The sequence below is a fragment of the Elephantulus edwardii genome, unplaced genomic scaffold (assembly GCF_000299155.1).
Source record: "Elephantulus edwardii isolate Elephantulus edwardi_28Jun2011 unplaced genomic scaffold, EleEdw1.0 scaffold00039, whole genome shotgun sequence".
Lineage (NCBI taxonomy): Eukaryota > Metazoa > Chordata > Mammalia > Macroscelidea > Macroscelididae > Elephantulus > Elephantulus edwardii.
In genome coordinates, this window is record NW_006399789.1 from 6,758,083 (window position 1) to 6,774,909 (window position 16,827).

The window sequence follows — 16,827 nt, forward strand, 5'->3', positions numbered from 1 at the left end:
GCTCTTTACCACTAGGCCACCCGTGGGCAAATGGTGCTCTTTTACTTTTATAGGGTTGATTGTCCAAAGTACATGCTTCCCTCATGTTATTGATCACCTTATAGGCCTATTTGTTTTTTGGCTGAAAACATGAGTCTTTGGAGACTCTCATGCAGAGTGTCAAAGGGCAGTCTCAGGACTTCCACAAGGAAGCTCAGCTCGTAGACTTTTTTTGAAGGCTGAGTCTGAGAGCCCTTTCTGCCAGGTTTTGCTAGTTGGAGTGAGTCACGGCTTATTGGGAGGGAGTCTTCAAGGGGGTGAGCACTAGAAGGTGGGCTTCGTTGGGTCCCATTTCTCAAAACTGATCTCACAGGTCATGTTTTCTTCTCATTCACTAAGATGTCAGTCCCTCTCTGCTCTTTTTCAGTTCCCTGTGTCTCTGGTGGTTTGCCCAAACCGACAAACATCATCTTCTCATCCATCAACATGAAGAATGTCCTACACTGGAATCCACCGGAGGGCCTAACAGGAATTGAAGCTCTTTATACGGTGCAGTATTTCATGTAAGTTGGTTATTACCTTTGACTAATTTATAAACAAGACTCAGACTCCTATGACTTGTGCAAAGATAAACCATCTATGGTATTAAATAATTGGAGGGGAGGAATGTTTTGACTATTTCATGTTGAAGTTTTCTGTCATTTTCTTTTAGATTAAATTAGTAAGACTTTGCCGATAAAACAGCATGGGGTGCTCAGGCAAGGGGAACATATTTAAATAGAGAAAAGCCGTCCATCAAAATCTTCCCCTGTGGAGGAGCAAACAAGAAAACTCATCATCTCTAAAACTTCTCAGCTTATTGGAATTACAGCCTTCTTAGACTCAGGGAAACTAAATGCAGAACTGAGCAACTAACTTTTTCTTTTTAAAAAATTTTCTTTTAAATTGCTTTGCATACGTAATTCATGTACATTGTGTTTCACATTTTCATTCATTGACATTGTGTTTCATATAATCATTCCCATACATTATGTTTTATAAAAGTAATCATCATTGAATTATGCCCACCGTTACCCTGTTTTTTATTACCACAAATACCCCCACCAGATATTTCCCTTTTTCCTTGCACCCTCCCTCCAACCACCAAATTGTACAACTCTGTGATTTCCCCCTATCCTTACCCTTACCCCTCAGCTTCCACCCCTTTTACTAGTTATACTTCTTTTTTCACAGTTATGGTCTTATGCAGTATTTGTCCTCATGAGACTGAGTTAGTTCACTCAGCATAATGCACTCCAATCTCTCCCAGGTAATGTAGTATTTTTCCAAAATATTTGTTCCCAAGTGCTACGTAGTATTCTTTCTTGTGAATGTACCACAATTTCTCAATCCATTTGCTTATGGTTGAACATTTGAGCTGTGTCCATGTTCTTGAAATGATGAATAACCCTGCTATGAACACTGGTGTACAAATCACTATTTCTGTCCCAGTTCTAATTTTTGGGGGGTATATTCCTAGCAGTGGGATAGCTGGGTCATATGGAATCTCTATGTTAAAGTTGTTAAGGAAATGCCAAACTGCCTTCTGGAGTGGTTATACTCCAGTATATGAAAGTTCCTCTTTCTCCACATCATCTCCACCACTAGACCACATAAGCTCCCTCTCCAGTGACTAGTCTCCCCTAATAGCATGTCCAAAGGACTTGAGGTGAAATCTTGTCATCCTTGCTTCCAAGAAGCATTCTAGAAGTACTTCATTCTGAGATAGCTTTGTTCATTCCTCTGACAGTCTGTCTGTGGTGCATTAAATCGTATTCATCCACACTGTAAATCAAAGGCATCAGTTCTTTTGTTTTCCTTAGCCATTGTCCAGCTTTAATATGCATATGAAGTAACTGAAAATACTATCAGTTGGTTCAGGCACACCTTTATCCTCAAAGTGACATCTTTTCTTTTTAACAATTTGTTGTTTTTTATCCTTGACTCAGAACCAACCCATAGCTGACCTTGCAGCGGGTTTTCAGAGATAGTTTATTTGCATGAGAGGAGATTGACCGCCCATATATCTTCCTCGGAACAAATGGTGGATATGAACTGTGTACCTTTGGGATTGCAGCACAGCTCCTTACCACTAGGCCACCAGAGTTCCCTCTTAACACTTTAAAGAAGTTTTTTGTAGCAGATGTACTCAATGTAATACTTTGTTTGATTTCTTGCCTACCCCTTTCATGGCTGTTGATCGGAGATCTAAATTAAAAAGAAATCTTCGACAGTCTCTTATCTTTTTATCATTATGTTGTCTATCAGTCCATTAGTGAGGATTTGTCCTCTTGTGAAGGTATGATCTATACTAAAAGTATTGATTGTCATCAGTAAATGCTTCTAGTTCTCTTCACTTTTGGAAAGCAGCATTGTGTCATCTGCATCTTACAAATTATTGATAAGTCTTCATCGTTCCTGATGCCACAATATTCTTCACACAGTCCATCTTCTTAAAATTATGTACTCAGCACACAGATTGAATAACTATGGTGCAGAGATCCGTGATGCACATTCTTCCTGGTTTTAAACCATGCAGTACGCTCTTGTTCTGCTCTTGGTATATGTATAGATTGCACGTAAACAACTACTAAATGTTGTGAATTCTCATTCTTTGCAATGTTGTCCATGATTTATTATGACACATACAGTTGAATGGCTTTGCATAGACAATAAAACACAAGTAAACAGGATCTTTCAGCCAATAGCCATCAGATGTCAGTGATCATATCCCCCTTTCCATGTTCTCTTCTCAGTCCAGCTTGAATTGCACGTTGCTCTCTGTCATGGTACTACAGCAGCTGTTTTTTTCGTTAACCTCAGAAAACTTTTACTTATGTGTTATATTCTTTGTTTGATAGTTTATGCCTTTTGTTAGATCATTTTTCTTAAGAATGGGCACAAGTATAGATCTCTTCCAATCCATTGGTTACCAGATGGCTTGACATAGATGAGCGAGTGCTTCTATGGCTGTTAGTTTGTGGAAGCTGGTATTCTGATAAGTCCTGCAGCCTTGTTTTTACCAGCACCTTGGACCTCTTACTTCAGGACCATCAATTCATAATTATATGCAGCCTCTTAAAATGGTTAAACAGAGACCAGTTAGCTTGATGATTCCTATTATTCAGCATTTCACCCATAGACTCCTTCACTATTGCAACTTCAGGCATAATTATTTTTTTTAAGTTCTTTCAGCTTGAGCTATTTGAGCATGTTCTTCATATTTGGTTTTCTAATTTGAGGCCTTTGCACATTTTTTATAATGCTATGATTTATGTTCTCCAGCTGTACTCTGAAATCTTCTGTTACGTTCTCTTGCTTCATAATTTTTCCCATTTGCTTTGGCAACTCTACATGCTAAATTTTAGAGTCTCTTCTGACTTCCATTTTAGATTTTTCTATTTTTCCTGTCTCTTTTCATGGCCGTTTCTTCAAGTGTGATTCTATAAATGTCATCTCACAGGTTACCTGATCTTCAGTGATTAGAGGTCAGTGTGTCAAAACTACTCTTGAGATGGTCTCTAAATTTAGGTGGTGTCTACTCAAAGTTTAGGGAGCTCTGGTGGTGGCCGAGCGGTAAGAATCTGTGCTGTAGTCCTGAAGGCTTGTAGTTCGAATCCTTCAGCTGCTCCACGGGGGAAGTATGGGCAATCTCCTCCTGTGTGATTACTGGCTCTGAAAACATGCTGGAGGGTCAGCTGTGTATCAGTTGTGACTTGATGGTACACAACAACAACACTCAAAGTTATGCTTTGCCTTTTATGGACTTGTTTCCACTATTTTCAGCTTTAACTTGAACCTACATATCAACAATTAATAGTGTATTCCACAGTCAACCCCTGGCCTTGTTCTAGCAGACAATATTGAGTTTCTCTGTTACTTCTTTCCATCTAGTCAGTTTGATCACTGTGTATTCCATTTGGTGAGGCCCAACTGTACAGTTACCATTAATGTTGTTGACAAAGTATTTGCAATGAGTACATTGTTGGTCTTGCATTTGTCCAGTTTGCCATCCCCAGTCATTTCTATGCCCAAGGCCATGTTTTCTAATTACTAATCCTTCCGGCCCAACGCCCAACGTGGGGCTTGAACCCACGACCCTGAGATTAAGAGTTTCATGCTCTACCGACTGAGCTAGCCGGGCTACTCTGAGAAGAATGGGAATCCCAGAACACTTGATCATTCTAATGTGAAACTTATACTTGGACCAGGAGGCAGTCATCAGAACAGAGCAAGGGAACACTGCATGGTTCAAAATTGGGAAGGGAGTACGCCAGGGATGCATCCTATCTCCATACCTTTTCAACCTATATGCAGAACAGATTATCCAGGAGGCTGGGCTCTATGAGGAGAAATGTGGGGTCAGGATTGGTGGACGATTTATCAACAATCTGCGTTATGCGGATGACACAACCCTGCTTGCTGAAACTGAGGAGGACCTGAAGCCCCTGCTGCAGAGTGTCAAGGACTGCAGCCTACAATATGGATTGAGGCTCAATGTCAAGAAGACAAAGATTCTCACCACTGGACCAATTGGCAGCATCAGGATGGATGGTGAAGAAATTGAGATTGTACACAGCTTTCGTTTGCTTGGCTCCATAGTCAACAGTCTTGGCACCAGCAGCCAGGAAATTAAAAGGCGCATTGCCATGGGAAAGTCTGCTGTTAGGGACCTCTCCAAAGTGCTGAAGAGCAGTGCTGTCTCTCTGGAGACTAAGGTGCGTCTGATACAGGCCATGGTCTTCACAATCACCTGTTATGCATCAGAGAGTTGGACAATGACCAAGGAGGATAGAAGGAGAATGGATGCCTTTGAGCTGTGGTGCTGGAGAAGAGTATTGAGAATACCATGGACTGCTAGGAAAACAAATAGATTTGTCCTGGAGAGGGTTAAACCGGGTGGCTCCTTGGAGGCAAGGATTCTGAGGCTCCGTCTAACTTACTTCGGACATGTAGTGAGGAGAGACCGGTCCTTGGAGAGGGACATCATGCTTGGGAGGGTGGAGGGACGGCGCAGGAGAGGAAGGCCCTCTATGAGGTGGATTGATTCAGTGACTGGGATAATTGGGATGGGAGTGTCAGAGACAGTGCGATTGGCACAGGACAGAGAGGAGTTTAGGGCTGTTGTACATAGGGTCGCTATGAGTCGCAGGCGACTCGACGGCACATAACAACAACAACAACAATCCTTCTGGCATTCCCATTCCAATTACCAGTAATTACCAACTCATCTTGATTACATGTTTGATCAGTTTCAGACTGCAGAAGATGGTAAGAATATTCAATTTCTCCATCTTTGACATGGTTTTTTTTGTTGGTATGTACTGTTGTGTTGGAGATGACTCAGTTCAACCTCCAACAGATTTTCCAGAGGCAATAAATCACATGGAAGGAGATTACCCACCTTCCTTCCCCAGAGCACCTAGTGAATTTGAACTGTGTACCTTTGAGTAGGCAGTGCAACTCCTTACTAAGTCACCATAGTGTTAGTTTATTAATTTGAATAATAGCTTTATTAACTGGTATTCATTGTAGGCAGCAGATATTATCATATCACTAACAGCATTGTACTTCCAGTAAGACCTTGTTACAACTGAATTCTTAGATTCTTTGTAACAGTGAATGCTACACCATTCCTCTTCATTTTGTCATTTTCAGTATGGTAGACCATATACGCTGGTCCATTTGAAAACAACCAATATCAACAATCCATTTCAGCTCACCAATGCCTAGGATATCGATCTGTATGCCTTCCATTTCACTTTTGACAACTTCCCATTCTCCTAGATTCGTATTTCATACATTCCATGTTCTAATTATTAATAGATGTTTGCAGCTGTTTCTTATAATTTTGAGCCACGCCACATCAAAAGCTACAAGTCTTAAAAGCTTTACTCCAGCCGCATCATTAAAGTTACTACTTTGAGGAAGCACAGATTTTTCTCATTCATATTTTTAGTGCCTTGCAACATGAAAGATTCATTTTCCATACTTTATCAAGTTTTCACTGTCCATTTTTTTTATATGCAGATTTCCACATCTTTCTTTCTCGTTTTAGTTTGGAAACTCCACCCACACTTGTCCACGTGGGTGGCACGGCTGGTTTTTGAAACACTATTGGTTCCACTTCCCGTGTCACAGCTTTACTCGGTGTGCAGAGTTGTACACACCGTGTGTTTCAGGTCGATGGGTTTCAGAGGGGGTGTTTGGTGGGTTTTTTTTTTTCTTTTTCCTTCTGGACTGTATTTTTTCTGAATGTTTTGAATGTTTCAATGGGGGAATAAAACCCAAGCATGTACTATGCTTATGAAAAAGAGTCTTCATTTTTTTCTTTTTCTTTCTTTTTTTTTTTTTTACTTTGCAAAAAAAGAAAATCTGACAACTACACCCGGTGGACGGATTCAGCTGCTGTTCACAGCAACCTCAAATCTAGACCCTCATTATCATTTCCTCCATTTCTTGTTAAAATTACACATCTTACTCAGCTTCTCAGGAGTCTGTTATTTATTTAGGAAGACAAACGCCGCTGCAATAGGAAATGGCTCACAAGTGTGTCCTCACCTCCTCTTCCGTTAGGTGGAGCAAAGAGCTTGCTCAGTCTTTCTTCTGTATATGGCGTTTAAAAAAGCGATTAAAAAAGCAAATAGGCCTCGTAACCACGGCTCTGTGAGAGCTGATGTATTAGATTGGGCAACTTCTAAGCAATCTTATCAGGTAGGCACTCCGGCGTGTCTGTGCATGTGGACGCTGTGTGGGCACATGGGGGGAGGGGGTGGATTTCATTGCCAGAGGCTCCCACCTCGGGATTGCAGCCCATCCTTGCTTCAGAGCCAGGGTGTGAGCCTCGCTGCATAATCTTGAGAAGTATGTGCTTATACATTTGAGTGATGTGTATTTTCAGGTAAGATGTGTAATTTTTACAAACATTTAAGTTAGCTCTGCCAATAAACTGAAGGCAGAAGATAATAGTGTAGCATTAAGAGCACAAAACTGGGGATCAGGGAAGCCTGGTTCAAATTCCAGAGAGAGTTTTAGATAATATAGTGAGGTATAGCTGAGATCCAAATCTCAGACTTTAGCTTGACATATGAACAAATTTAATCTCTCCTTTTCTGCCTCACTTTCTCTATCTGTGAAAATGGGATGAAGCAGTTATTGTAACAACTCCAAGAGCTGTTGAGTCTTGAGGTTGTTGCAATAATGAAAAGAGAAAGTATGATCATTCTTAGCTCCTGTCCCAGCGCACACGTGTTAGACACTTGGGAAATGTTTCTGATTATTACTAGAAAATTACAACCCTTACAATTTCTTTTTAATTTAACTACCTTTATAGTTTCTTTTTAATTTAACTACTTTTATTTGACATAAACAATAAGCATTTAAACAAAAATAAGCCAAAAACAGATGAAGATAAAGTTGCTAAAACAGTCTCTGGAAGAAGGAGCCAAGGAAAAGTTCCTCTCTCAGAGAGACATTGCACAGATTTTTTTTTTTTTTGCCATGCATAAGCACCATTTGTAGAATAGTTATTGTTAGGTCTACCAGCTTAGGCATACATCTTGGGTTTAGAATTAGAAGGGGAGTGTGTCAGGGTTATATTCTCTCTCCATACCTATTCAATTTGTATGCTGAGCAAGTTATTCAAGAGGCTGAACTCTTATAAGGAGGTACATGACATCAGGATCTTAGGGAGACTCATCATGACCTGCGTTATGCAGATGACACAACCTTGCTTGCTGAAAGTGAGGAGGACGTGAAGCACTTGGTGCAGAAGATCAAGTAATGCAGCCTCCACTATGGACTGCATCCCAATGTCAAGAAAACTAAGATTCTTGCCACTGGATTGATAGGCAACATTGTGATGGATGGAGACGAGATTGAAACTGTCAACAACTTCATCTTTCTTGGGTCTATAATTAACACCCTTGGTACCAGCAGTCAAGAAGTTAGGAGTCATATTGCAGTGGGAAAGTCTACAGTTAGGGACCTCTCCAAATTGTTGAAGAGTAATGATGTCAGTTTGAGGACTAAGGTGTGACTCATTCAGGCCATGGTCTTTCTAATCACTTGCTATGTATCTGAAAGCTGGACAATGAGTAGGTATGGCCAACGAGGAATCAACACCTTTGAGCTGTGGTATTGGAGAGGAGCACTGAAGATCCCATGGACAGCCAAGAGAATGAATAAGTGTGTCTTGGAGAAGATTCAGCCAGAGTGTTCTGTGGAGGTAAGAATGTGAAGCTTTGCCTCACATACTTCAGGCATGTTGCTTAGAGGGACTGTTCCTTGGAGAGTGACATGATGCTTAGAAGGGTGGAGTGTCAGTGAAGGAGAGGAAGACCTTCAACCAAGTGGATTGACATGTGACTGTAGCAATGGGCTCTGATGTGTCAGAAAGTATGAAAATGGCACAGACTAGGACAGGGTTCAAACCTGTTCACATGTCTAACGAGTCAAACTCTATTCGATGGCATCTCACAACAACAACATTGCCTACCATCTTGTCACACTTAACTGCATTTAATGATCAGTTTTATGCCTTTGACTCTAAAATTTCTGCCTCCCACTCACCCTTCTCCTGAATATCATAGCCTACTCAACAACTACATTTGAGTATCTTTTATAAAACCCAACTTGTTCAAAACAACTATTAGATATAGTCTCACCCCAGTCAAAATAGCAAAATTTAACAGAACAGCAAGCAACAAATGCTGGTGTGGTTGTAGAGAAACTGGAATCCTTATTCACTGTTGGTAGGAGTGTAAAATGGTGCAACCACTGTGGAAGGCGGTATGGCACTTTCTCAAAAAGTTCCAAACAGAGATATCATTTGACCCAGCAATTCCACTACTGGGAATATACCCCAAAGCACCATAACTGACATCCAAGCAGATATATGCACACCCATGTTTATTGCATCTTTGTTCACAATAGCAAGGAGTTGGAAACAACTTAAGTGTCCATCAACAAATGAATGGATAGAGAAGCTGTAGTATATTCACACAATGGAATACTATGTTGAATTGAAAAACAAGCAACTCATGCAATATTATTCAAAATGGGTGACCCTGGAGGGCATTATGCTCAGTGAAGTATCTCAGTCACAAAAGGACAAATACTGCATAGTGCCACTATTGTAAAACAGGACTGACCTCGGGCTTGGGGGGAGACTGAGAAAAGTGGGTTTAATAATGTATACTGCATTGAAACATGAGGGAGAGAACTGTTTAAAACGGATATGTGATTGGGTATTTTTGTCATTAAAGGAGTCCAGAGCGAAGGCTGCCTAGTGGAGTGGACCTGGGGGAAGGGATTGTAAAACAATGAAAGAATTTTTCTTTTACTTTTCCAATAGGGTAGTGCACTAGTGGGGAGGGTTGGGAGGGGAGAAAAGTGCAACAATGAATGAATGGAAATCCAAATTCTCTGTAAATTTTCATTGAAATTAATAATAAATTTTTAAAAAACACAACTTTTATTGAAGCTTAACTCTTCTTAGTCCATCCAGCTGTCCTTAATATGCATGCGAGACTATCACATAGTTACCAGAAAGATTAATCACACAATCTATTAAAATGTTGCTGTACAAAAGTGAAACAGATCCTTTCAAAATGCACCGTCCACATTTACCTGAACTCATTCTCTCCCTTCTTCTAGCCAGTATCACCCTACTTCAAACTCTCTCTTCTTGGGTATTCTTCTCTTACAAAAGATACCACTCTTCTGTCATCTACTCAGGCAGATACAGATCTCATTCTTAACACCTTCTCTTCCTCAATTTCTTAATGTCTTAGCAGACCCAGTTGCCACTGAGTCTGTTCCAAGCCACAGAGACTTCATGTGTGTCACAGCAGGACTGTGTGGCTCATTCTCACCAGATCTTTCTTCTTCCAGTGTCTCTGGATCAACTCAAACCTGCACCCTTTCCATGGACAATCAAGCACATATCATATCCCCTAGCTTGGCCCTCCTTCTCTCTTTACCCCCTTCCCCTTCAGACTCATCTTTTGTTCTAACCCACTCCGACCACCCAGCCACACCAGAGGTTTTGTTTGTTTTTTTCTAAGTGTTTGGCCTTCATTCGGGCTCTTCCTTCTTCTTCCCAAAACATTGATTTCTTTCCTTGTTAAATGCTCAAGATTTTCTTCCTTCTTGTCTCAGCTTTACCTGACCCAGGCTTAAGAGTCCCTGTGTCTCTGTCATGTTCTCCTAGACTGACCCTCATTATGTTTAATTGCACTTGTTTGATTTCCCATCTTCTCTGACTGACTCCCATGGCTATAGTGGGTGCAAGTGGAAGGATAACCACAGAGTACATCTCAACAAATGATTGTTGGACTCCTTCTTCTTTGTCACGAGCCAATTTGTACTCAGCACCGCGGTGAAGACTGACTGCATCATTTATGTGCACTGTGTTTCTGTCTGATCAGCTGTCTTTGTGGGTGGATGATACTCTGGGATAATAGTTCATGATGGTACTCTGATACAATAATTCCTTCTCTCATGTTATCAGTTTGATTAAGGAGGCAGGAAATGCTCATGACAACATAAGCCTTGGAATGAAAGGCTCCATCACTCACTCCGTGTGGCCCTGAGCCAGCACTAGCTCTCTTACTATTATTTTCCCGATATGAATAATGGAGATAACGGTATTCGCCTCTTGAGCTTGTGTAAGTATATGACCACCTTTAAAGCACCAGGCAAGTAGTAACCATTCAACAACTGGGAGGTGCTGCTGCTGCTGCTGCTGCTACTGTTGTTGTGAGTCTTTTTTAAAGAAAAATCAGCAGGTTTCTTTTTTCTCAACATGTTGTTTTTATTTTGTGTGCCATCTCGTCACCTGCGACTCATAGCAACCCTATGTACAACAGCTCTGAAGCCTGCCCTGTCCTGAGCCAGGCTCATTGACTCTTGACACACCAACCTCCATTTCCCTAGTTCCTGTATCAATCCTTCTCATCCAGGGTTTTCCTCTCCTGCACTGTCCTTCCACCCTTCCGAGCATGATGTCCTTCTCCAAGGACTAGTCCCTCCTGCCACGTGCCCAAAGTGTGTGACATGGAGCTTCAAAGTCCTAGCCTCCAAGGAGAGACTTGGTTTCAGTCTCTCCAAGACAGACCTATTTGTTTTCTTGGCAGTCCATGGTATGTTCAAGACTCTTCTCCAGCACCACAACTCAAAGACATCAATTCTTCTGTCATTCTTAGTCATTGTCCAGTTCTCTTATGCATAGCAGGTAATTGCAAAGACCATGGCCTGAATCAGGTGCACCTTAGACTCTAGATTGACATCGTTGCTTCTCAGGACTCTGGAGATGTCTGAAAACCAGCTGGAGGGTCAGGTAAGAGTTGGTTCCAATTCTGTAGAACCCAATAACACAACAACTTACTATGAAGGTGCCCTAGTGAAATAGGAGTGAGAGGCTAGGCTACTAATAGCCCTGCTAGTAATTTGAATCTGCCAGTTGGTCCTTAAGAGAAAAACAGTCTCCCTCCCTTACAAAGTTCCAGCCTTGGAAACCCAGCGGAATATCTCTATGAATCCAAACCAGCTTTAGCAGTGGTGGGTTTGGTTTTGTTGGATACTTTTTTGTTTGTTTTTATTTGTTGTTGTGTTAGGTGTTTAACAAAGGAAAGAAATAGAAATGTTATTATTGCATACTGTCATGATCAGCCGATAGCTGACCATCCAGTGGCTTTTCAGAGGCAGTAAATCAACCAGAAGAAAATTGTCCATTTTTCTCCACTGGAGCAATTAGCAGATTTGAACCACATACCTTTGAACTGGCGGCACAGTTTATTACCACTAAACTATCAGAGCTCCCCAGAAACACAGACGAGAACAATATTAGTATCATGGAACTATGACAGCACAGTGGATTAAGCAGTGATATGCTAATTCAAAGGTTGATAATTTAAACAAGAAACTGATGAGGTAGATTTCTTCTACAAAGATTTACAGCTTCAGAAGTGCTATCAGCAAGTTCTACTCTGTCCTGTAGTTTTGCTACGAGTTGAAATCCACGCGACAGCAGTATGTTAGTCAGTACCGTCATCATCATCACTACTCTCCATTGTTGAAAATGTAAAATTGGGTTTATTCTTCAACCTATCAACTTCCCCCTCAGAACCACTGATGCCAGTAATTTTAAAATTTTCTATGAATGCCAAAGATATTTTTCTTCCAAAGGAAAAATTTAATTTTTCTTACTCCACCAAACAGTCCCTGTTGTTGTTGTTGTTGTTATGTACCATCATGTCTCCTGTGACTCATAGTGACCCTATATACAATGGCACTGAGCCCTGCCCTGTCCTGAACCAGTCTCACTGACTCGGACACACCTACTCCCATTATCCCAGTCACTGTGTCAATCCATCTCATCCCGGATCTTTCTCTCCTGCACTGCCTCCCACACTCCTAAGCATGGTGTCCTACAAGGACTGGTCTATCCTGGCCACATACCTAAGGTATGTGAGACAGAGCTTCAAAGTCCTTGCCTCCAAGGAGAAATTTTCTTTTACCTTCTCCAATATAGACCTGTTTGTTCTCATGGCAGTCCTCAACATGTTCAATACTCTTCTCCAGAACCACATCTTAAAGGCACTGATTCTTCTTCTGTCGTCCTTACTCATTCAGCTCTCTAATGCATAGCAAGTAATTCCAAAGACTGTGGCCTGGATCAGGTGCACCTTAGTCCCTAAACTTACATTACTACTCTTTAGCATTTTGGAGAGGTCCCTGAGAGCAGACTTCTCCAAAGCATTTGGTCTTTTGAGTTCCTGACTGCTGATGCCAATAGTGTTGATTGTGGAGCCGAGCAAGCTGTAATTGTTAACAACTTCAATCTCTTCTTCTCTCATGTCCCAGTGGTGAGAATCTTTGCCTTCTTGATGTTGAGCTTCAGTCCATATTGGAGATTACAATCCTTGACCTTCTGCAGCAAATGTTTCAGGTTCTTATCCGTTTCAGCAAGAAAGGTTGTGTCATCTGCATAATGCAGGTTGTTGATGAGTCTTCCTCCAGTCCTGATGCCACATTCCTCCCCATAAAGCCCAGTCTCCTGAATGATCTATTCCACATACACATTGGAAAGGTATGAAGACAGGACCCTCCCTGGCATGCTCCTTTCCCGATTTTGAACCATGCAGTGTTTTCTTGCTCTGTTCTTCATCGTCATCAGATCAAACAATCCTTACTATACATAGTGGACTAAAAACATAAATAATTACCAGGAGGATTAATCACACAATGTGTAAGATCTTTACTGTGCAAAAAAACAAGTGCTTTCAGAATGTACTATCCACATTTATAATTCACAGAAACAGAAGGTGCTTACAGAAACTCTGACTCATATTCCTGACAGCTAATAAAAAAATTGCCAGCAGCAAAATGCGTTTCTTTTATCAAAATGACAGGAACTTTTGTTTTTCTAAAAGAGAGGTCTTAAATTCCATTCAGTTTTATATAATGACTGAGTTATGTACTAGGAGAATCTCAGTATTAATTCACAATTTCCTTCTTTGCAGATATGGACAAAGGAAATGGCTGGATAAACCTGAGTGCAGGAATATCAACAGGACACACTGTGATCTCTCAGCTGAAACTTCTGACTATGAGCACCAATATTATGCTAGAGTTAAGGCCATTTGGAAAGCTAATTGTTCCAAATGGGCAGAAACTCGACGGTTCTATCCATATTTAGAAAGTAAGTAACGTAACTGTCTGTCGTAGTTGTTGTTAGATATTGTGAAGTCACTTCCAACTCAACTCACATCAACCCAGGACACAACAGAGTGAAACCTTCTCCAGCCTGTTGCAGACTCACAGTTTGCAGCCACTGTGTCCATTTGTCTGTTAGAAATGTGTTCCATAAAGTAAATCTGGCCTCCTGATTTAATAGTCCCAGCCTCTAGACAACCACTCCCTTGAGACAACTTCTGCTGTCTCCATTCCACACCAGCTGACTGAGTGGCCAGGGCCAGGTTTCAGTCTCATCTTTTCAATGAACTGATGGCCAAATAATCTCTCTTTTTATCTTCTTTTAAAAAACAAAAAAATTATATTGATTTACCTACAAGGTTCAAAACATTGTTTTTCACACAAGATCCTTCCCATTTCCTTCACCCCTACCCTCCCCCAAATTGTGCAGCCCTATAAATAACATCTCCCCTCCTCACCCATCCTCACGCCTCTGCTTCCACTACCCCCTTCCCGCCACTGCTTGGATCCTCATAACTCATTCTACAATAATGGTTTTATGTAGTATTTGTCCTCGTGGGACAGAGTTAGTTCACTTAGCATAATGCTCTCCTGTCTCTCCTATTGTTGTTGTTTTTGTTGTTAAAGTGCTGTCGAGTCATAGACTACAATCCTGAATGCCATTTCTCACCTCATTTTCCTCATTCCTGTTTTGCTGTGGTCCAAGAGCTAAAAAAGGATTTGACGTATTTTCAGATGACTTTTTAAAAAGGGTGGTGGTTAATAAATATATTGTGTTATATAGATAAAATGGAACAGTATTCAGTTACAAAAAGGACACAATAAGGATGAACCTTTAAAATATCATGCTTAATAAAGGAAGAGGAGTGGCATCCACATCCTAAATAACATGCCTCCAGAAACTAGATGAACTTTGATAAATGTTGATAGTTATAGAGGGGGCTTCAGGCCTTTTGTTGATAGAGTTACTATGAGTCGTGCTCAACTCAAAGGTAACTACAATAACAGCAACAACAACAATAAAAGAAGCTAAGCACAAAAAGTCACATAGTGTATTATTTCTTTTCCATGAAAAGCCCAGAACAGGTAAATGAAAAGCAGGTTTGTGGTTCCCAGGGACTGAGAGTGGGGAAATAATGAGGAAGGAGTAACTGTTTAATGGGAATAGGGTTTCCTTTAGGGATAATGAAAAGTTCTGGTATTAGACAAGTCTAGTGGGTATAACATTGGGAATGTACTAATGCCACTGAAAGGTTCACTTGAAAACAGTTAATTTTATGTTACCTTAATTTGACCTGCATTAAAAAACAAAATAAGAATATTTTGTGCTACATAAAACTAGGTAAAATTCTATTATCCACAAATGAAATTGGTTTGGAACCAGCGACTGTCAATCATTTGTGCATTACTTCTGAAGGCAGCGTTGAGGGGTTGTGATGGAGATCATGTGCCCTTCAAGGCGTAAAATGTTAACTGTGGGCTTTTTATGGTAAAAGATAGCTAACTTCTGTTCAAGATCATTCCAGTTGCTTCATTCCAAGGTCTTCAGCAGCTCTTTATTCCTCCATGTCTGACTTTCACCACTGTCAAATCATATTAAATTTCTTTGTCATGAATTTTTGAAGTCCCAGGAGGGTTAGCAAGTGTATTTTTATCAAATGTTGGTTATCTCCATAATTAGGAAATAAGGACATATAACACTGAACGGTTTTAATATTTCGAGGTTGTGAAGTGATTGTTTCATACTTAACAAGAAGGTGGATTTTAGGACATTTATCTCAGGAGAATTTTACTGTAGTTTTATCTAGGGTGATTTTTTACCTCTGGACATGACAATTATCCTTTCCCTTTAAGCACAAATTGGCCCACCAGCAATTGCTTTAACTACTGATGAGAAGTCCATTTTAATAATTCTGACGGCTCCAGAAAAATGGAAGAGAAATTCAGAAGAAGGCTCTGTTTCTATGCAACAAATCTTCCCTACTCTGAAGTATAATGTGTCCGTGTACAATACCAAATCCAATAGAATGGTGAGTCTGAAGCTTACCGAAGAGCTGCCCTCCTATTTTACAGGCACCGTTAACTCAGTGTGAGCTTACAGTTGGAGTGTAGCTTGATTTCCTGTTTCCCTTTGATGGAGAGCTTTTCCTTGTGTACCCCTGTCAATCACTCACTCTCCAAGAAGGGAAAAGGTTAGCAAGTGAGAAGACAGAGTTCAACAAGGGCATTTCTTGCTATGCAGTTAGAGTAAAAGGGGTGGTAGTGAGGACCTTTCAGAGAAGGAAATTGCAAGTATTTTCCTCTAAAGCAAGCAGTAGGAAAATGGTACGACTGTATTTCCTAAAAGGCAGAAAGCTTACAGGACCGGGGAACACAAGGCCGTCCCTTTGAGTTCTGACACTCACAGGTTTCTGTTCCTATTTAGTTCTCACCATACCATCCTGAGCTAAAAGATAAGGCTGAGTTCCTTCTGAGACTTTTGTTTTGGGTGGTACCTGCCATCTGAGACCCTAAATACTGTTTATTGTCCCCTTAGTGGGTACAGTGTGTGACCAACCACTCACTGGTTCGCGGCTTGGAGCCTGACACCCAGTACTGTGTCCGCGTGGAGTCCCTGGTCCTGGGGCCTCCTCGCCTAACTCAGCCTTCTGAGAAGCAGTGTGTCAGTACTTTGAAAGGTAAGTTTACAAAACCTCAGCTCTTCTGAGGCAGAAAATCTGATAAAACCAGAAAGGAAGTGTGGCAGTTTAGACAAGGATTTCACAAACTCACACCTAACAGAAACATGTTGAAGTCATGGTGAAAGCAGCCATCATCAGACATGCCATCAAGCCCGTGGCTTGTTAAATAACAAAACAGACCAAAAAAGTTTCCATCAAGTCACTCTGAACTCCTATCTCCCATGTAATGCAGAGAGGAAGATAGCACAGAGGGTTTTCAAGATTGTAATCTGTGGAAGCAGATTGCAAGATCTTACTTCTGAGACATCTCTGGGTGAATTAAAGGATCAGCCTTTCTGTTAGCAGTCAAAGGCTTAGTAATTTACAACACCCATGGCCTCTTTCAGAAATGTTACTCTGTCTGGTCTCT

At 40.9% G+C, this 16,827-nt stretch overlaps 1 protein-coding gene and 1 non-coding gene across 2 annotated transcripts in view; one reads left to right on the top strand and one right to left on the bottom strand.

The window, feature by feature from the left end:
• Positions 1-408: 408 nt before the first annotated feature.
• Positions 409-16,827, top strand: part of IL20RA (interleukin 20 receptor, alpha) — a 26,384-nt gene continuing 9,965 nt past the window's right edge. Inside the window, exons 1-4 of the mRNA XM_006884952.1 lie at positions 409-542; positions 13,545-13,723; positions 15,592-15,767; positions 16,274-16,415. Of these exons, the coding sequence (XP_006885014.1) occupies positions 466-542; positions 13,545-13,723; positions 15,592-15,767; positions 16,274-16,415 (574 nt within the window). The 5' untranslated portion in view covers positions 409-465. The remainder of the gene's footprint in view (positions 543-13,544; positions 13,724-15,591; positions 15,768-16,273; positions 16,416-16,827) is intronic.
• TRNAK-CUU lies at positions 4,090-4,162 on the bottom strand. The gene has a single exon. It is a non-coding gene; the product is annotated as a tRNA-Lys (tRNA).